At 39.3% G+C, this 14,783-nt stretch overlaps 1 protein-coding gene across 1 annotated transcript in view; it reads left to right on the forward strand.

Annotated features, from left to right (window-relative positions):
* The window catches only part of Nlg2 (Neuroligin 2), a 1,033,488-nt gene that overhangs the window by 426,863 nt on the left and 591,842 nt on the right, over positions 1 to 14,783 (forward strand). The window contains exon 2 of the mRNA XM_083118258.1: positions 3,097 to 3,117. Coding sequence (XP_082974384.1) covers positions 3,097 to 3,117 — 21 coding nt within the window. The remainder of the gene's footprint in view (positions 1 to 3,096; positions 3,118 to 14,783) is intronic.

The following is a 14,783-nucleotide window of genomic DNA, read 5'->3' on the forward strand; positions in this document are numbered from 1 at the left end:
TTAGAACAAAATATGATATGGCAGTTCAAACAGATGTATACTTTGGTGCGGAATTATCTTGAAATAAAATTATACTCTGGTATAATGAATGGTATAATGCTGCTCTAATGAAATTTTTGAGTTCCCAAAATACCTCCAAAGAATTTCATAGCCCCATCTAGTGCCAGTTTTAGTATTGATTTTACCCCAACGTCACGTGATTGAACCTTGGATTCTTACTCTTTGATTGGTTGCTTTGAGATGGTGGCGGAAATAATGTCTGAATGCAAATGAGGCTTTCCGCGTCTTGTAAAGCTATTTAAATCCATTTACCTTACATTAGGCTACTGGCGTACGCAAGGAAGATCTGATGGGTCTACAGCTCCCTCATAAAAGTTTGAGAAAATCATTTTCTTTTTTCAAGTGAAAGAACTCGGGGAAAAACAACGTGGTAAATGCAAATCCCCTAAAAATAAACCTAACACTTGATTTTTGTCTTTGAACAACAAAACGAAGGTTATAAATGTGTAACGAACCCGTCTCGTCACAATTTGTACGAGTCGCACCTCTATTTTTGTGACCTTTCTGATAAAAATATGTAATTAGAAATGTATCAATTTAAAAACAGGTTACACCTCTAATTTGGTAAACTTACTTAAAAATATACTTTTAATAGTTTATATTTCTTCCACTTGCTTACGCTAGCGTCGCCGACCCAATATAAAGGCGAGAGCGGGGCTAGCATCTCAGTTTGACTCCGTCTGCGGACGAGAGAAGTAGGGCTCTGCCTACGGGCAAGAGGAAAACTCCTCCTAACAGGAGAGAGAAAAAGTTATCCCACTCCACCTTCTGGTGAGAGAAATTTACTCCACTTTAGTGTGAGAGGACCCACTCCGCTTTCGGGCGAGAGATATTTAGGTACATTTTTTCTTTCATAAAACCCCGTCATCTCGACGTTGGGGATGGTAACAGCGAAACCCCGTCTCCTCGATGCTGGGAAATTCGCTTCTTAAGAATCTATTCCTTAGTGTTCTGTTACTCCTACATGTAATAAAAAAGCCATTTCCAAGGTTACACTAATCTTTCTCTTTTAGATGCTTTGTTTATAAACCATTGTTTTATAACAAGAGTACTAGGTATCATATACAAAGTTGTATGGGTTTACCTGTTCCCTTTTCTTTAAAGGTTAAAAGTTTGTATAGTTCAACTACCAAAGGCCGTAACTATATAGAGAGGGCCAAATATGAATATATATATTTGTATCTGTGAAACTATAAGTTGGATGTATAAAACTACTGTAAAAGAGTCTAAGTTCCTTTCTTGCTTAAGTTTGTGATGAAATAAATCTTTATATGTTTTAGTTAATTTTGAGTTGTCAATGAACTTAACTGGTTAACTACGTCATAGCCCTCTAAGTGCAACAGACACCCGAACCCTGAGTGTAAATAGAGTCTCATGCCACCGCTGGAGAAAAAGGTTAGCATTATGGGTAGACTTGTAACACTTAGCTAACTAAGCTATTGGTCGTCCTTCTCTTCTCTTCCACCGACCGAAGGACTGTTACAAATGATTATTACTAAATATTTTATTGTCTCCCTACCTCCACTGAAATCTGCTATGTAATATTCATATTAACAATTCCAGCCCTTTGCGGAAAAAAAATGCTGCGTACGCTAGCCAATTAGACGGTAGTTTTTAACACGTTAACGTTATGGGCGATGTAGAACGCTACAGCAAGGACACCTCTAGACATCTTTCTGCGAGTTTCAACGCCGTTTGCGTCATTGCAGACGAGTCAAAGAGAGTATTCCGCCTTCGTGGATGAATTATGTAATGAATCAATTAACATGGAAACTTGCTTCTAAGATTTGCTGAGGAAGGCACTTCCTTATGTCAGCTTGCGTTCTTCAAGTCCTTCCATCTTCATGTCGGTTAGCTCTGTCGAGTGTAATCTGAATAAGCCTGTCTGTTAACTGGCCTACGTCAATTCCATTAAGTGCGTTTTGGCAAGAATTCTCCACGGGATGCCCCCGTGGGTTGAGGAAAGCGAGCCACATTTATTGCTAAAGTTCGCCATTTGCAAAGTCCGTTCAAATATTAAATGCCCAAATTGCGTTCGTTCCGTGCGTATGCAAATAATGTTGTAATTATGTCGCTTTATAGTATAGATTAGATTGGATGCCGCAGCAGTCGATGAATTGTAGATGTTTTATGGTCAAAATTGAATTTCAATTCATATGTTAATATCAGTAGTGGTTTAATTGCAATCAGTGGCGTGCTTGTAACAGGGGCGTCGGGAGGGGCTATCTCTCGTTCTATTACTTGCTCTCTCTTGTTTTATTATTTTCAATCTTTCCCTCTGTTGCCTCACGCCTTTCTCTGTGTGCTATACACAATTGTTACTTCTTAGATTTTCTTTTAATTTGCTTTATCTTACTTCACTTCTTGTACCACTTTCGGGGGTTTCGGATTCGATACCCGGTGGAGGTACAAGTAGTTCAGATCCCACTTCAAACTGTAGGTCCAGTCCTGATTAGCCTTACTGTGCATAACGTGGACTTGAAAACACAAAATCAACCAACCAACAAACCAAGCTTCTTGTGCCACTTTTGGCTAATTTGCGACGGTGGGGATGAGTGGTTACATGATGAAATTGATGAATGGACATTAACATCCATGCCCAGGCCGGGATTCGAACCCGGAACCCCTGGCGTCGTAGCGCGATGTGTTAACCACTCCGCTACGGGAGCCGGCTGTTGCTTTGGCCATATTGCGGTAGCGGCCAACACTGGGGTGGGCAAGGACATTTTAGTTTTCTTGGTGGACAAGGCTTAGCATTAAGAGGCCATAGTGCGGGAGCACAAAGTGGGGGCAACTGCCCCGTAATCGCCGACACTGCCTTATGGGATATTTCTGTGGGCAGAAGAGAGGCTTGAGGCACGCAATTATCCCATAAGGGAAATTTCGGAATCATACTAATAATGTTTGGATACGATTTTTTCTTTACGGGAGAATACACACAGACAGGTGGAAGACCAAGACAGAGAGAGAGAGAGAGAGAGAGAGAGAGAGAGAGAGAGAGAGAGAGAGAGAGAGAGAGAGAGAGAGAAACAAGAGCAACAGGTAAAAAGAAAGAAAGTGAAGAAAGAGGGAAGGAAAGATAGTGTGATACATGCACACACACACACACACACACACACAGTACTTACGTATGTGTATGTGTGTTTAAAGAGATGACTTGAATGACAGGGTCTCAGTGGTTATAATACCGCAAAATAGTTCATTTTGAAGGTAATGCGTTCATCCTTGAACCAACCCTAATAATTTATCTAGCTACCTCATTGATGTATAATTTTATTTTGGTCAAGGATTGGGTTATGTTAGCGCTGCTATTATCATTATTATTTGTGATTTCATGCTAATTAGAAATACTGCTTGGTATTTTCTTGATGAAATTCTATGTGCTTTATATAAATGCACTTCGTGGGGTGTAAAGTGAATCCTTTCCCTGGACACCTAAATGCCAACTTTGCTTTCAAGTAGTACACATTGGACTACATTTTGCAGACTAGCGAGGCTCTGGCATCTAGATGGACCTATGCGATGTATAATGTTCTCTGGGACTTGTGCTTTCCTGTCCATATGTCTTTGTGATTGTCTCTTCATCTTCATCTATTTCATTTTATCACCGTTCATCCATCTCTTCGCAAGTAGCCAAAGGTGGCACAAAAGAAAAGTAACATAAATCAAATCAATCAATCAATTACAGACCAGAAGTGTCTCTAACTGTACCTGATTTATATTTTCTTTCATAGACCTTAACTTCGAATGCAAAAACAGCCATGTTCTGGCCTTTTAATTCTGTGGGGATTTTACTTTTAACCTCGGCAAAAACGAACGGATGAGTTTTGGAAATTAAGAGGCGAGAAAGGTACCATCTTATCATTGGACTGGAGCGACTGAGGGAAAATCGCCGAAGATGGTTCAGTGAATGAAAACAAAATGAGCAAGATCTTGCGCTGAGAAAATTCGCTCAAGTATCAACGATTTGCCTGTTCGTGAGTAGTGTGAATCGAGATTAAGCGCAACTTCGATTCGCGGGATGACGTCACTTAGATCGACGATCTGACCACAATGTTCGCCTGGGCTCCAACGGACCGGCTCCGATATCTACGACCTTTGAATTTAGCATCTTCCTCCCATGTAATGGGAGAAAGAGGTGGAGCGGGACCCCCTTCTAGCAGAATGGCCTCCATTCACGTCGCCGAGAGAGACGTCTATCTCAGCCACCAGCAGGACCTTCCTCATTACAGAGATTCCCCGGAAATGACGAAATTAAGATTGGTCCCCACTTCCGGTCGTCGCTCGGCTTCATTACCTCTTCAACGCCTTCCTTCCTTTTTCTTCCCCCACACCTCTCCCCCTCCCCCAAGCGAGATCTCTTTCCCCCGACCCGGATTTTCCGTGGAGCATCCCGGACTCCGGATTGCCGGAATGTTTCTGCCGGGCTAACTTGTCTCCGGATTCTCATCTTTCGATGTCTGGCTCCGGTCTCTCGTTTGTTTCAGGTCGCTGCTGAACTTTCAGCAGTCTACTTTCAGCGTCGTTCAGCGGGCACTTGTTCAACCAATGGTGACGTCACTCCTAATGTAATGTCTAGAGCCCGGAAGTTCAGGCATTTATTTTCGTTAAAATAGGCAGGCAAAAAGGCATTTATAATGTGGTAAATAGGCACTAAAAATGAAAAAAAGGCAAAATAAACAAAAAAAAGGCACATTTAGAAGTCGCTTACTTTTATCTATAATTTCTCGCAACATGTTAAAATCTAAATTGGGAAGAGCATTTCAATTTTCTCAGTCTTGATTTCACATAACTACAAGGTGCTTTTTAAGTTCTCAACATTCATTGATAGTCGTCTGTCAGAGAGAATGTTTTTCATAATAGAAAATGATCTTTCTACTTCGACAGAAGTTATTGGAGCATACATATAACAAGCTAATGTAGCTGGACTCATTTTGGTAACATGATTTTCACCTTTTAGAATATCACAAATTGTTTTCAATTGTTTCAAGTCCTCATTTGCACTCACTACCCGTTAGCACTTTTCCGCAACAGCTCACCCCTTTTCTCCTGGCACTTCCATCATCTGCTGCATAGATTCCTCGAAGATTTTCATGGATGCTATAATTGTAATTGTCTCTGGCAATGCACCATAATGTGCAAAAGTGAACTTGAATAGCACAGGAGTTTTTCACTTCACGAATTGAAGCCGCTTCATTTTCTGGAAGAGCATCGATCACCTCACTGATGTTTTGAAGGTTGTTAGCATAATATATAGCTGCTGATATCCAGTCTTGTCAAGACTGGTTGCTGAGATAAACTAAGCTCAATCGCAACTTCCTGAAATTTTCGAGTTCGAGAGGGAGATTTCAGAAATATTTTCTTTGTGTTCGAAATCAACCTGTCCACTTCAGCAATCAATCATGCACAAGAAATGTTAACCGAAAGGCAATATCCTGACTCAGCATGACATACTTTTTTCTCACACTTTTCTCCTTCAGCAATGTTGAAACATGCTTGACTTCAATATTACTTAAATAAGGCGAAAATTATTCACATAATAAACGGAAGAAAAATAAATGCCAACAACTTTATTTTGGGAGAAAAATAATTTATATACACATTTTATTTAAAAAAAATGTCAAATTTCATTGAAAAAGGCAAAAAGGCATTATAATTAAAAATAGGCAGTGGGGTCCCAAATAGGCAAAATAGGCAAAATGAAAAGGCTTCCAAAACATTCGAAACAACATAAGAAACGTATATCCGGAAAAATGTTATCAATATATTCAGTAGATAAAAAGAGGCATTTTGCCAAACTTCCGGGCTCTAGTAATGTCAATCTCTATTGACAGAAAATGCTACAATTTATATAATTGTTTGTTCAAATAACCTACTCGTCTCTGTTGACAATACTTCTTTAATGTACGAGAAATTGTTTTTTGGAAGCATTGTTTCTTTTATTATTAATTTTTGAAATGTATAGGCTCGTTCTTAAATATCTAACCCTCATAAGTCATGGCCCTTCCCGAGGGCGTAGTCGCCTTGTATTGAAGGGTCCCGTGTTTGATACACGCTGGAGGCACATTGCACAGTGGATCGGAACCTACTTTAAACTGTAGGTCCAGTCACGATTAGCCTGAACGTGCATAAAGTGGACTAGGACAGCAATTTAATAGAAAAGTCATGTAGGGCACTTAAAACACTAATAAGGTAAAAGTGATTTTATTTCATTTCCAAAATCTTTCTTTTGAAATTCTGCAAAGTGCATATCAAGACAAACGGATGTTTTATGACATGGTTTCAAAAGATTCAGAACGGGAAAAAATTCGAACATACTTCTAAAATATTTCAATATTGATGTTGATATCACAGATACAAATTTATAGTACAGGGTGTCCACATGAAACCTCCCTGATTTCAAAATACATTTGTGAGGAAACTATTCGACAAAGAGCGTTGCGGTTAGCTGCATCATGTAAAGCAACTCTAAGATGATTTTTGCAGGTGATGAGTAATGAGCAACGATGACGACAGCACGAGAGAGAGCGCAGTGGGTGGCGGGGAATACCGAAACGAAGTCGCCAATTTCAGTCCAAAGACATTTCAGACGTGTTTTTAAACTGTCCAGACGTGAAGGCAATTAAAGCTTGGTACGACAAGTTCCAAGCCACTGGGAGTGTTAACGACAGTCAGGTTGACAATGGGTCGAGATCGAGTATCACCTAGACATTTTGAGAGTTACGAAAGGAGCTCACGTAGAACTGCACTAAATTAAAAGAAAATGAGTTGATCTATATGATGCCGCAAACCTCAAAGCTCTATGTCGAATAGTTTTCTCCCTATAGTAATTTGAAATATGGGAGGTTTTATGTGGATACTCTGTATATCCTTGTATTCTAGGCTGCCATGACTACTTACATGTAAGGCGTGGTTGCATATTTATAGATGGAGAGTTGTAGTGTTTTTTACCACTACTGATTAGATATCAGTCTCTCTGTAATAGGATGTACAGATAAATCCAGTCAGCGGTGTGCCTAGGACGAAATGATGATATGGTTTATATCCCCCATGCATCAGCTTTGAAAAAGGAAGCATTGAACGTGTGAAAAGATAAAAGAAATAGTAATTATTACTTGATAGGATTACTGTTAAGCCATCCAATGATATTTTCATATGTATAGTGTAAATGTAATAATGGCTTGATGTTGAAGTTTCTTACGTATCTTTAAATGCACTTGTGCAAAGATTGGCTAATCGGAACTGAATCTACAGTTTAAAGTGAAATCTGAACAACTGTGTTCACAAGTCACGACCCCTTGATTACAAGGCCTGATAATAATGGCTTCATGACCAGCACAACAAATTACAAAACTAAAATGCCCTGCTCCGTATCCGTGCGGCATGAGTTCGAGTCCGCCTAGGTTTAGTCTCCGGGTTTTCGGCTTGTGAATAGGACCGGTGGCAACCCACCATGGTGAGGAAGCTACGAGTGAGTAGCATAACCCGGATTCGAAAATCTTCTATAACGGCTGGGACTTTTACGTGCTGACCCCACGTCACCCCATTACCAGTTGAAGATCTCCACACCTCTAGGTAGGATCGTGGGAGGGAGACTGGCAGTCGGGAGTCAGCCTTGAACGGCTGTCGAGCCACGGATTATTATTATTAAAAACTAAAATAAAGCGAGTAAAAACTATATAGAAAGAAAATATACCTGGAAAATGATATGTGCATTGTGTGTGAGAAAGGAAATGTAAATATTCAAGGATCAGGTATTGGTGGAATTTTGTGGGAAAACATGTAAGATCAGAATTGATATGCATGCGTAGGAGACAGGAGTGCATCCCTTTGATGTCACTTTGTTTGTCATTGTTTGTAAATGAAATACAGGATACTCAGGGCTAGAAATGGAACTTTTCACGAAGCAGAACGCTTTACCTTCCTTTACACGGTGTTGACTTTCTTTCAATTTTGTCTCTGGTTACTACAGCGACGAGATTAAAGTCTAGTGAACTGACGTTTTGTATTAAAATTAATAATAATTGACATTAAAATATCTACATAAAAACAAAATAATGCAATGTACATTGGACTTTTCTTCTTTTTAAAATTGAAACAGCGGTAAAACGTCCTCTCTCAAAACTGATAAAGATTGAATTAAATATACAACCTCAATACTTGTCACAATAATGCTGATTAAAAAACAATTTGTGCAAGTGAAATTAATTTACATATTGCTATTTTACTTGTGATCAAAGATTGAATTTATTGTGTGACTGAATTACAATTTTACTGTTGGGTTTAGGGTAAAGAAGACATGACAGCGGAATAGTGCTGAGAAAGTGAAAGTCATGAAAAGAGGAAACACTGCAGATAGCATTGGCGTACGCAGGATTTTTTCCGTGGGGGGGGGGGGGATCTGAACTCTTGAACTTTGATGGTGGTTATGTGGGTTCAGCAACAAGTAACATTTTTCACCTGGAGCGAGGGTAAACAATTCGTTCAACATTCATATATATTATATGAATATATATATATATATATATATATATATATATATATATATATATATATATATATATATATATATATAGCTATTTGCGTGTTGTGGCATGGACAATAATTCCATTTTAGAAGAGCACACACGGATTTCCTGTTTTTTTAACCCATATCAAGAAACTCTAAACCTTGGGCTCAGTTTTAATGTGGTGGAACGGAAAATCAGAAGTTTGTAATTTGAGAGTAGCGAAAAAACATGCACCGAATCATTTCAACACAGGATTCGATTTGAAGGAGCGATGGGAGGGATTCCCCCTTTGAACGGCACATCTCAACAAGTTATCATTATTTACGACCCACTACGTATATTGTAAACTACGTATATTGTACTTATGGTATTCCAGTTGAATTCGATTAAGTTTACCGCATCATAGCTATGTACAAACATTTCGTTACGCAATTAATGGCAACTATGTACAATGACGCTAATTTATAAGGGCCAGTGGGGCCCCAGCCCACCCAGAAATTTATGTATTTTTTGTGAACTTATGTAATTAAGTGTTTCAGCACACCCAATGTTTTTGAAAAGTTGACGCCCCTGGCTGTGTCTCTTTTAGGTGCCATGTATTCGGTATTTTTTTCAGGCTCCTGGTGTTTTGCAAGTACTTTTATCGGACACTTAACTGGGCTGTGTTTTTTAACGAATGTTGGGTCGCTTCGTCGTTTAATCTTGTTCGAGCGCTTGTTCAGGCCTGTAGTGTTTTGTTGTGTCTTAAGAAAATAATTCGAGATGGTCCCCGATCGAGTCTTGGAAGGGTCAGGTTTGAAGAATTGGTAAAACATTTGACAAATTAGTTATTTATGATGAAATTTGCTATATTTTAAGACTTTCAACAAGTACTGGAAGTGATATAATTGTGTATGCAAAACCGAAAAACTTCAGTTCATAGAGCAAAGCAAGAAATTCACATGGCTAATCTTGAAACATTGAAAACGATTGATTCCCCGTGTAGGATGACGGTGGTTCAGGAGTTAGAGGAAAATCATACGTTCGAAAGTATTTTTTTCAATCTTTGGTATACAATATGAATAGCCGGTTTGAAAACTTAGGTCGCTTTTCGCATGTAGTCCTATTAAGTGCACACACACACACACACACACACATGACATTGAGATGATCATGAACGTGTGTTTTATGGTGAAATGTCAGGTGAACTTTAATGTAAGCGAAAGCATGTGTGCGTCAATAGTTACTTATTTCCACATCTACTACGGAAATCCAAAACACATTTCCACGTCACTCAAGGATTATGTGAATTCAATTGAAATTTGTAGCAGCTGAATGTGAACGCGGGTTCAGTGCCATGAATCTAATCTTTACTGAACAGAGTGAGATTAAATGTTTTCTTGGATAATAGAATGCATCGGCGTAAATCACTTTCGGTGATACCCCGTTGTTGGTTTCTTACTTTCATGAGACATGAGCTCCAGACATGAGTTCCAATTACCATTTTAAACATTTGTTTTAAAAGTCATTCAAACACAAAAATGGTAATCGGGGGTTAATTTAAGGGTTTTTCTCGACTTCATTACTGCCTTCATTTTTTTTATTTTCTAACAATTTCGGGGGCTGAAGCCCCTTCAACCCCACCCCCTGCGTACGCCAGTGACAGATGGTGTGCTTTTTGCAATTCCAGGTCTTCGTACTTGAACCCAACTTAGCCGACATAGGCGCCGTCATACTTTGCTAAGCCCCTTCACGGCAACAACACTTCACCATATAAGTATAGAAGCTGATATGAATGACACAAATACTGTATGCAGTTCGTATTAACAATTTAACAACACTGAAAAGGAAAATGTAATGACATATCTAAATTATTAAACCAACCAGAACGGTCCGTTACCATTTCTGACAACACGGAAAGTGAAGGTTCCATATATTCATGAACCGGAACGCAGTTCTGTTCCTCTCCAGCCCATTTTGAGTCCTAAGGATACTGCTACTATGTAAGAGAATGTGTCTTCACCGAAAACACATTCGTTAATTTCGGCGGCTAACGGAAACATTCTTACATTTTTAAAATAAAAGTAATAGATTTGGTAGGATTATTTGTTATACTACCGTATTTAAGCAATTTGCAGTCAAAGAGCCATTCGTCATTTGTGTGGTGATGTCCACGATATTGAAAATAGGCCGTCATGTTATGCAATAAAATATTCCTCAGGAAAAAAGCTATTTCTATAATAAGAATAGTTTTTTAAAATAAAAAATTGATTTCTCATAATATATTATCACAATAACTGTCTGTTGAAAGCTTTAATAATTGTCAAATCAAAAATTAGTATTTTGTATATTGTAAGATTAAGAAGTGTGAGAATTTTAGAGCAATAGAACCCTTAAAATAGACCTACCACATGTAATAATATTAAGAGAAAAACAGTTTGCATCCAATTTGATTTTAATAAAAGGGGTGATTAAAATTCATAGAATATTTATTTAGAAAGAAAAACACATATTCATTGTAATTGAGAATGCACAAATGGTTACAATATATTTTGTTTCGAATTTCCTATTCGATCTTATTATTTTTTTAAAAGCAACTGTTTTTATTTTTATTTTTGCAAAACGACTTTTGTGATTTATTTTAAAAGTCTACGCTACTTTTTGACTGCTTCCTCGACTGAAATTTGTTTGAATGGAGCAACAGAATTAATTCTGCGAAGAGTCTCGCTTTTATTAAAAAAGTGTAAAAATTGGTCAATTCGCAACCTCAGAACCAATCAGCTTTCAATATAAAGCAAAACTTTAAGTAACTTAACCGCCTGGTATGGCCATGTTTTGAACTGCATAAGCTCAAATTATCCTGATAGCAATGTTGACTTATTATTTGTGCAATTTATTATCTAGAGGGTGATTCTTAGAGAACCAGCCCGTCAAAATGAGCCATAGAGATATTAACGTAATTTATACATAACGTACCTTGGATCGTGTGCCGTTGATTGTTCATTGTGATCAGAGCATGTGTTGAAAGTGTCCGTCGTTTTCAAGAAGGCACGCCTGCACCCGCGTTTGCATATTCGCCTTGAATCGCCGCAGTGTTTTTTTCTGGTGATGTTCCTGATTTCAGCCGAAATGCTGTCCTTCAAACTTGTGACGTAAGCGGTTTGTTTGCATACACCCTGTCCTTCAGTAAACAATAAAAGAAAGAATCCGGGCTGGTAGGGTCTTGGGATGTTGGGTGCCTGACTCCTGGACACTGCAAACACGTTCGTACCTCAATCACTGTGTCCTTTCACCTTGCAGCATAAGTGATGCCACCTGTCAGATCATCTGTACACCATTCGACTCAACACAGCCCACGGATTATGTCCCAATTGAGAGCTATTATATATATATCAACTGCAGCATTATTAGCAAATTCATCAGGCCGGTTCTATAAGAATTACCCTGTATTTTGAAACTACTAGACTGTTACAAAGTTACAGTATGACTGTATGTATATGTATCTCAAAATAGTATTTTCTGTCATACATTTCTTTAAAAATACTAGCCTATATTTTCAGGATTCTGAAATCACAATACCTACACCCATCTAACGGGATATTATCGCACTAGACTCGCTCAATTCAATATCTTTTTGCGTATTTAAGCTACGATACAACTTAATTACTTCAGTAATAATGTACATTCGACTGACTATGTGCTGTAGGCTTGTGTTTTTACAAGCCTTAACATCACAATATCGCAGGGAAACGGTGACTATTTAACTTCCCTTCCTACCTGTTCAGAACTACCCTCTAGCCTCCCCCTCCCCAAGTGAGCACTCCAGCTACGAATTTCCCGTTAACGTAGAGTAGCTCTAAGTGCTCTGTAAATCCGGAGCTCATTTAAAAAGGTATGGACTAACTGGAGAAGTCTGGAAGTGTATTTTGGAACCGAGGCAGAGGAAATCAAATGGGAGATATAGCAGTGATGGCGTGAAGGGTGGGAAAGGATCGAATGGTTGAGGAGGGGTAGGATGTGTCAATGGAGAGTGTTGCTAAGTTGAGGAAAAAAAATCCATCGGCTTCCGTAAGTTTCCCTCAGTATTGAGAAAATTCTCCTTGTTGTCGAGCAACTTCCCTCGGTGTAGAATATTTTTCACTCAGCGTTCAGTTTTTCCCCTTCAAGTTGAAGACGTTTTCCTTGGTGAAAAAAAAAGTTTCCTCGGCGTGAAAGCAATTTTCTTCAGCGTAGAACATATTTTTCTCAGCGTCGTAGAAATTTTCTTTGACGTGGAATATATTTTCTACAGCACATAAGGAATTTTCCGGAACTTAGAATATGTTTTCCACAGCTTACAAGGAACTTTCCTCGGATAATATCATATTTTCCACGGCATATGAGGAATTTCCTTGGCGTAGAATTTATATTTTTCAGCATATAAGGAAATTTTCTCGGTGTAAAATATATCTTATACAGCATATAATGAATTTTCCCGATGTTGAATATTTTGCAAAGCATAAAAGGAATTTTCCTCGGCTTGGAATATGTTTTCTATAGCATTTAAGAAATATTCCTCGGCGTATAACATACACTATTTTCCACGACATAAAAGCAATTTTCCTCTGCACATAACCTATTTCTACAGCATACAAGGAATTATCCTCAGCGTAGAATATATTTTCAACAGCATACAAGGAAATATCCTCGGCGTAAAATATATCTTCTACAGCATACAATGAATTTTTCTTCATGTTGAATATACACTCATTGACAAAAAAAGTTAAGCACCCAGAAGGAAAGATCCAATTTGAACGTCATTTCGTACACGTGTGTATCTTTAATGTGTATGTAAATTATTAGAGTTGCAATGATTTGTATCATCTAGAATGGGCACCAAAGTGCATTAGTTGTGCCACCGACTGATAGTGTCATGAAGCCTGATAGCATGCATGAAGCTTGTGTGGGGCGTCAGACAGTGCAGACGTATTAGACTTTATCAGCACTTGACGGAATTGGAAAGGTGCCGTATTGGAAGTTTTCATGATGTCGATTGGTCGAATCGTGCAATTGCCAGGCTTCTTGGCCATTCATATGTCACAGTGGCCAGATGTTGCACCAATATGGATACGGGAGGGCACCTAACGACGTAGTGAAGGTTCCAGTCGACCAAGACTGGCCACGCCAAGGGAGGATCGCAGTTTTGAGCGCCAAATATTTTGCAACCCCATCACAACTGCGTCTGCTATCCGGACACACGTACAGGACTCTGTACAACACCCTGTGTCATCCCACACCATTGGTCGTAGACTGGCAGCAGCCGGACTACGAGTTCACCGTCCCATGCGGAGGCTGCCGTTAACACCACAACACAAACGGCTGCTTTTGGAGTGTTGCCCTAACCGGGAAGCATGGACTGTCGACGACAGTGACGAGTGGCGTTGCATCATGTTCAGCAATGAATCTCAGGTCTGCATTACCACGGATGACCATCGTATGCGAGTATGGCGGCGCCGAGAGGAAAGGACACATCCTGCCAATGTTGTGGAGAGAGACACACCAGCTTTAGCCCAGCCATCATTGTGTGGGGTGCCATTGGGCATAACTTCAGAACACCTCTGGTAGTGTTTCTGGAGATTCCGACTGCACAGCGCTATGTCACGGACATCCTGCGTCCTCTTGAGACAGCATCCTGGTACAGTCTTTCAACACGACAACGCTCGTCCGCAAACAGTACATGTGTCTATGGACTGTCTGCATCATGTTGAGGTACTCCCGTGGCCAGCAAGATCCCCTGATCTGTCAACTCCTACCTAGTGCCGATTTGCAGGATATCGAGGGCCAGTAACAACGGCTGTGGACCGACTTGCATCGGGAGAGGATAGAAAGGCACTACGCCTGCAGTGCACACTGTGTTGTACGTTTCATCCGATTTTGTAATCATTGCTATACAGTCACATAACCTGTCAACTGGTGCAGTTTCATTTCATTTCCACCACTCGTACTACAAGGATTGCCCATAAAAAAACAGAACTTTTTTTTAGGAAAGAAAACAAGTAATTACAAATGACTATATTACCTTCAAAATAATCGCAAGAGGAGGCAATACACTTTGACCAGCGTTTGTACAGGTCTTGGAAACACTGTTGATAGTCATTGACAGTAAGTGTTCGCAAAATACGCGTAACATTTAATTTAATGTCCGCGACGTCATCAAATCTTCGCCCTTTCAGAGCCATCTTAAGCTTGGAAAAAA

The sequence above is a fragment of the Lepisma saccharinum genome, chromosome 3 (assembly GCF_977018435.1).
Source record: "Lepisma saccharinum chromosome 3, izLepSacc3.1, whole genome shotgun sequence".
NCBI lineage: Eukaryota > Metazoa > Arthropoda > Insecta > Zygentoma > Lepismatidae > Lepisma > Lepisma saccharinum.